The sequence below is a fragment of the Glycine soja genome, unplaced genomic scaffold, assembly GCF_004193775.1.
Source record: "Glycine soja cultivar W05 unplaced genomic scaffold, ASM419377v2 Super-Scaffold_78, whole genome shotgun sequence".
Taxonomy (NCBI): Eukaryota; Viridiplantae; Streptophyta; class Magnoliopsida; order Fabales; family Fabaceae; genus Glycine; species Glycine soja.
In genome coordinates, this window is record NW_021143573.1 from 250,192 (window position 1) to 257,025 (window position 6,834).

A 6,834-nucleotide genomic window follows, 5' to 3' on the forward strand; every position below is an offset into this window, starting at 1 on the left:
GAATCCGTCCAATTTAACTATTAAAAACTGTCAGTTTAAAAAATCGTCGAATATTTTTTATTTTCTAAATTTTACAATTAACAATTGAAAACGGTCAATTTTAAAAACTGCAGTATCTTTTTTTTTATTTTCAAAAATTTAACAATGAAGAATACAAAGAAAATAATTATATCAGAAAAAAATCACTTGTAAAAAGAAGAATAGACAAATGACAAAGAAAGAAAAGCTTTCCAATATTAACTCTCATAGATATGTAGTACTCCCGAAAGTCAAACTAAATAAGCGCATGGACGGCAGAAAGTCAAACTAAATTTAAGAATTTGAACCATAATAAAAATAAATTATTTTAACTGAATGCTAATTACAGAACACAAACGTCCTCCTTTAAAAAAAAAGTTATTCCCTTCTCCTATTGAACCGTGGTGGATTTGTTTACTAAATTAAACCTTTATATTAACTGAACAAAAATTTACAGCCTAGACAAAAGAAACTTCCATGTGAAACCTAAAAAAAAAAAAAGTTTTAAAGGAAAACATGGCACGGTGCATGCAATTGGACCAGCCTGTTAGATGTGGTACAACTAGCTGCCAGCATCAACACATACTTTTAGAACCCTTTCTTTATTTTATTGGTATCACTAAAGTTGGTTGCAGGTCCTTGTTTCGGTCTAACTCCAACAGGGTCTTGCCATGTTTCATCACATCCTGCTTCATCTTCCCCCCATTCATCTCTCACCAAATAATGTTGTTGATAATATCTGAAGGCTGCAAATAGTACGAACACTACAAAAATAGAACACCACCACACCATTCATTAATGTGTGCATGTCTATGTGCCAGGCTCAATTAGTCAAAGCTACTAGCACATTGCATATCAAACAAATTATTAAAGCATAAAAACTAAGATTAAACATTTAATCGCCGTACGTGTTGCATATTTTAATTTGGTCTTTATTTGTAAAAAGAATATTCAATCAGTCTCTATACATGCAAATGCTATCAATTTGATCACTATCGTTATACGTTGACTTTTAATTTCTTAATTTAGTCTCTAGATATAGGATCAAATTAAGAATATGTTATACATATAAGGACTAAATTAAAATAAAAATATATTATATATAAAGACCAAATTAAGTAGGGGTACGGTGACAAATGTTTTTTGGTGAATAAAAAAAGTGAATGTTTACAAGTATAAGATTGATTTAATAAGTGTTGACTTGAAAGAACTAAACTGAGAATGTGCGACATGTATAGGAAGTATAAATTATATGCTTAACCAAAAACTAATTTCTCTAAATTTAAACAAAAAGTGATTATTCCAAAGAAATATAAAAAGGTCACCAAACATAAGTAGTAGTGAATATCAGTGATAAAAAAAAAAAAAGATAAGATGGTAAAAGAAATTAGCAAATATCATTTAATTTACATGGTTTTACCTGCCCAAATGCGAGCAACAACTGATGATAAATTCCATACAAGCCCGAAGATGCCAAGAGCCACGGCTTTCTTGTGAGTGCATGAATCCCATGCATCCCGGAATCGACGAATCCAAAAATTTCCTTCGTGACATTAATAAAAAATGTGTCATTTATTAGAATATATGCAGAGAAGGCTTGGGTTTAATTTAGCCTTCTTGGACACAGTAACACGTGATTCGACACAATATAGTTTTAGGTTTGGTCTTTGGGATTGGGGACCACTAACGATGTGGAGGACCATTAGGTTAATACTATCACACAATGTGTTCCCTTCATTACAAAATTGAGTCTAATTGTCAGACACAAAAAGCAGACCCAATGGGCACAAAAAATGTCAGGAATCAAACAAATAATAAAAAAAAAATCAGAGATGCTCATCCATGTGATGCATTCAAATTATATTTGAATGACCACATCAAGAAGTAATTATTCATAGAGACCAAACCTATCTTAAAGCTTCGAGATAAGTTACGAGACAAACTAATTTCGTCACTCAAGGGTGACGCAATTTAATGCTAGTCACTAAGATTATGATTACATATCATAGTATGTCATTGTTAATGAAATGAGTTGAGATGTTTCTTTCGAAAAAGAAAAAAAACTATCTTAAAACAGACTTAGATTTAGATTTTGTACTTGTGTGTTTGGATACCTTAGAGAATCGATTTTAACAACAAAAATCACGGTGAATGATAAAAAAAATCATAAACAACAAAGAATAGCTTCACTACAACCATGAATACAAAATCGATTATGCACCACCACATCGTGTATTAACTTTGCTTATATCGTTGAGGCGGTACTATAATTGCACTACATTAAACTATTATTAATCTTTGTTTATTTGTGCTCCACCAGATCTACATTATGTGGCATTGGAGACACCACCATATAATAAAATAAAATGAAATCATAGGTACCAAAGAACCGTTTGTAACTTGTAATCAATGCATGCATGAAAGGTGTTGTGGGCCTAATCAGGCACCGCACCGTCTACACTTCACTGAAGGGTAGAGCGACAATTAAAACAAACAATTTTTTTTTATTAAAAAAAAACTTTGTTACTATCTCACTTTAGCACCTAGCTAGAACTATAGCAGCCTCTACTCACTGCAACTATACTGTGTTTGTTTACACCTTAAAGGTACAGTGTCATAAATCAGGCATTAAATAATGTTTTTAGGGGGGAAAAAAGCAACATCAATTTCAGGAAAAAATTACCATATTCAGTTAACTGTGCAGAATACGAAGAGCATATCTTTGGTACAGTAAAAACTCCAAAGAAGCCTGAGGCAGTAGAGCACAGCAATGTGTCAGTAATCAATTAAGTAAAAGGGTAAGTTCAGTAACTGAATAACCAAAAAAAGAAAATAATAAAATGAAGGGGGTAATAAGGGAGCAAGATGCAATTTTCACTCCCCTAGAGTAAGAAACTTTGCATTGAAATGCAAATTGCTTGCACTTGGTTTTGTTTCAAAAGAATTGAACTAAAATACCTAAAATGTGAATCCTCTTTTTATGTAAATCCTTAAAAACGTACCAAATTTGGCCATCTTCCAAACGGTTATGTAGCTGCCACATCTGGCCAAAACAAAGAGCAACACTGCCAACTGCAATTGATACACAAATGCCAAAATTAAAATTTGTGTGGTCAATCTTCTAGGCTACTAAAGTTTCTAGTGTTATTTTTTTTTACATGTCTCATTTTTTTGGGTACATATCTCATTTTTTTTGTACATTAGTTTCTAGTGTTATTAAGAAGGTCATCATAATACCAGTGAGCTAAGAAAATTATTAAATTAATTACCTTTATTGTGGTACCTGGATCTCCAGAAAACAAGGCTTTGAGTTTTGATAGGAACTCATTCAAGTAAGGGAGGATTAATTTTAGCATCCAAATTGCATCTTCTTCTCCCACAACATAATTTGAGTCCTCAACGTTTATGATCCCCCTGAATAGTTTCATCCCAGAAGAGAATCAGAAAAGATAGTAATCTTGTAAATTGTAATTGTAACAAATTTTTCACTACAGTGATTGTGTTATTAAATTACCTGCAAATTAAGGATCTATATAGGAAGATAACAGCGAGATAAACAAGACTTATATAGGACATCACTGAAATAATACTGCAGAAACAATGATAGGAAATCTTCAGTTCTTCTGAAACAGCAAATTATATTATATATTATTGATAAAAAAATAACAATTCTATTTAGATTGATTTCTAACCTTAGATTGATATCCTTTGCATAAGAAGATGAGACTATGATGAATGATCCAAATCCAAACACAAATGCTGATCTTGAAACATCTCTCCACATGATTAATTCCACTGAGGAGGAGAGTTATATATATAAATAAAGAATTAATGCTATAATTTGAATAAAATTTTGCCAACAAATTTCACACTCGCCCATAGTTATGAAGTGTAGATGAATCACCTAGACTCTGCAACTTGCTTTGGGTTTGTGGAAAGCAGCGATGTTCTGTTGTTGCTTTTGGAACTAAACCATAACAATCAATCACACTAATTTAAGTGAGAAATGAGAATAAAGCCTATGAAACAAATCGAAAGAACAATCTCAAAAAGTCCTTACTTGAGTTAGTTTTGGAGAAATTTTGGTGACTTGTGGAGTTCCTTCTAATTGTTGGAGATTGCTTCATAGCAAGAGGGACAGAAATTGGCTTTCTTTCATTTCTGTGATGAAATCGCATGTGGGCACTCACAACCCTCTTAGGTTCTGGTTCATTCAGAATCTTCTTAGGTTCTTGTTCCTTCAGAATCTTCGTAGGTTCTTGCTCATTCACAACCACAACCACCACCTTCTTTTCTGGTTCATTCACAACAACCTTCTTGCCTTGTTCATTCTCAACAACAACAACCTCATCATTACTTTCTGGTTCCTTCACAGCAACCTCAACCTTGTATTCTGGAATACTAATTTCCTTCACCATCTCAATCTCAACCTCCTCTTCCTCTTCTTCATCAGCAACAGCAACAACATCAACATCAGCAGCAGCAGCAGCATCAACCGACAATTCTGTTGAACAACCTTGAGCCACATTATCCGAGCTACTAGAAATCACTTTCTCTTGACACAAATAATCCAAATCCACACAATTTTCATCATCATTCTTCCCATTCTCAACCTCAATCTTTTGATCCGTTGCTTCGGATTTGGTCTTCCTCAACTGAATTGAGCTGCCACCAGAAGAAGAAGCAGTCTTCTTCTTGGAGATTGAATCTGACTTCGTCTTCCTCAATTGTGCTGAAGTCCTCTCATTCCCCTCATCCAATTCACCACTCTTGTGTGCCTCAGATCTCATCTTTCTGGTATGAATTGGACCTCTCTCAAACTTATCTCCAAAAGCAGCAATCTTTCTGGTGTGAATTGGGCTCTTCTTGATTCCATCAGAGGAACAAGAATTGCTCAGCTCCTTACACTGAATTGGGATCTTACTATTACAACTATTATTATGAGTATTATTTTCTGACCCCTCAGAACTCTCTGATTTCCATGTTTTCCTCTTTCCACATCCAATTGGATTTCTTTTCAATTTGGCACCACTATTTTCTTCAGGGTTTTCTTCTGCATTGAACACCTTGATCCCCCCTCTAACTTCATCACTCTTCATCCTGCTCTCCCACACTGACCCTGCTGCAACCACACTCCCTCTAACCCCTACCCTCTTTTCCCCCACTTCCATCCCCAATTTATCTTCTTTTTCTACCCTCCTTTCTACCTGGCAATCAGTACTCAAATGGGTCATAAGTGGTTAGTGGATAAGAGGCTTCTAACTCAAGCAATGGCGGTTGGTGGGGTGCAACACATTGTAAAGCAATTGAGTTAGTGAGAGAGAAAGAGAGAGATATATCAGAATATGTAGTTGGTCACTTTTCTTTTCCTTTTTTTATTTTGCCTCTTTCTGGATGTTATAGAAAAAGCAAAGGTAAATTAGGTGGGGTTGAATGATTAGGGTGTTAAGGATGAATGAACCAACCCCTTCTTTTTTAGTAGTTGATTTGATTCCCTAAAATCTCATCTCACTCTTACCGAGGCACTCTAAAAGTGATTAATAGTCTCACTCTCACATCACATGTTAAGGGAATAATAATAATAACTAAGCTAGCTGCATGTAATATGTATCTTGTCCTTCTTCTCTGAGTATGAAAGTGTATATGTGAACTCTGCAGTGTGTACTTATTGAATTGGCGTGTTTTTCCATTGCAGTTTTGACTAGACATTGCATACGTGTAATAGTGCAGGCTTAAGGAAATGCAATTTGTCGTGGTAGCAAACTAGTACCGTGGCAGAACACCAGACAAACGCACCCTTAATTTTGGCCAATTTTGTTCCTCTTAAAGTGTTGATGCGTGTGCTTCAAGAATGTGAACGCCGAATAGCAATTTTCTAATGCAGATTTGAGCAATTTTCTACTAGCTTTGAACCACTATTTAATAAAGACCAAGTGTTGTTGCATCTAAGTATCTTCATAATGAATTTTTCAAACATTCCTCTTTATATAGTTGCTTGAAATTCAAAACAAGTATAAAAACATAACATAAGATATTTAAGAATATATTATACTTTAACTAATTAAGAAACTTGCTAAGTTGACTCATTAGGAGAATTTAGAAGAATTCAAAATTTATTAATTTATTTAATTAATTGAACTGGAACACTTGATTGGATTAGTGGGGTACCAATTATGTGACATTGGGTCCATTTGGGATGATGATTTTCAAGATAGTGTTTTTTTTTGCTTAGTGGCGTTACGTGTAGACAAATACTATTCACTTGTACCAATTGATCATTGTCAATGTGTGCAGAGGGATTTCTAGGACTATTTAGATCAGGAGTTGCAGATAATGAGAATCCCACAAGACCATGGCAAAACCAACGAATGTGACAGAAATAAATTGATTTCATATATTGACGTTAGTTCTCTGGACTTACTAATGTCCACTTCCTTCGTTTCGTAAAACAAGGTCTAAATGCGTAAAACCATGTCGCCATAGGATCCGAATATTTTTCAAATAACCATCCGTTTCTTTTCTTTTTTTATGGTTTTCAACTAATGCATGATGCGTCTACAAGCCATCAAGAGCGCACATATTAATTGTAAAATAGTTTACCATCAAGAGCGCACATATTAATTGACATGAATCTGTTCTAAATATTGGAAGTAAAATTTTTACCGCTTATAATAATCATACCCAACTCCAGCAAAATGATTTTCAGTATAAAATTATTCCACAAAAACATAGGTTCAATTCTTGCTCCCGACCCAACTCATTCCAAAGGAAAAAACCCAATCTACCCTCAATCAACCAGTCCCACGACCTATCTTG

At 34.3% G+C, this 6,834-nt stretch overlaps 1 protein-coding gene across 2 annotated transcripts; it reads right to left on the reverse strand.

The window, feature by feature from the left end:
• Positions 1 to 303: 303 nt before the first annotated feature.
• Positions 304 to 5,557, reverse strand: LOC114404083 (reticulon-like protein B21). 2 transcript variants are annotated; one of them, XR_003664804.1, is made up of 9 exons: positions 4,079 to 5,557; positions 3,923 to 3,985; positions 3,711 to 3,813; positions 3,533 to 3,607; positions 3,302 to 3,432; positions 3,021 to 3,090; positions 2,702 to 2,767; positions 1,439 to 1,561; positions 304 to 782 (listed from the first exon to the last, which is right to left on the reverse strand). XR_003664804.1 is itself a non-coding variant. In XM_028367203.1 (9 exons), exons 1-9 carry the CDS (start codon positions 5,250 to 5,252, stop codon positions 607 to 609), a joined length of 1,995 nt encoding a protein of 664 aa, XP_028223004.1. In that variant the 5' UTR covers positions 5,253 to 5,549; the 3' UTR covers positions 304 to 606. The 2 variants fall into 2 exon arrangements, 1 of the variants encoding a protein (XP_028223004.1); XM_028367203.1 differs by having other exon boundaries at positions 3,288 to 3,432; positions 4,079 to 5,549.
• Positions 5,558 to 6,834: the final 1,277 nt, after the last annotated feature.

What these genes read in the sequence shown, in the direction of transcription:
- LOC114404083 (XM_028367203.1), bottom strand. Translation starts at nt 5,252, where the DNA reads ATGACCCATTTGAGTACTGATTGCCAGGTAGAAAGGAGGGTAGAAAAA. An exon ending in GCAAAGGATATCAATCTAAG is followed by an intron (nt 3,608 to 3,710) that starts GTTAGAAATCAA and finishes TTGTTTCTGCAG; the next exon opens with TATTATTTCAGTGATGTCCT. An exon ending in TATAGATCCTTAATTTGCAG is followed by an intron (nt 3,433 to 3,532) that starts GTAATTTAATAA and finishes GAAACTATTCAG; the next exon opens with GGGGATCATAAACGTTGAGG.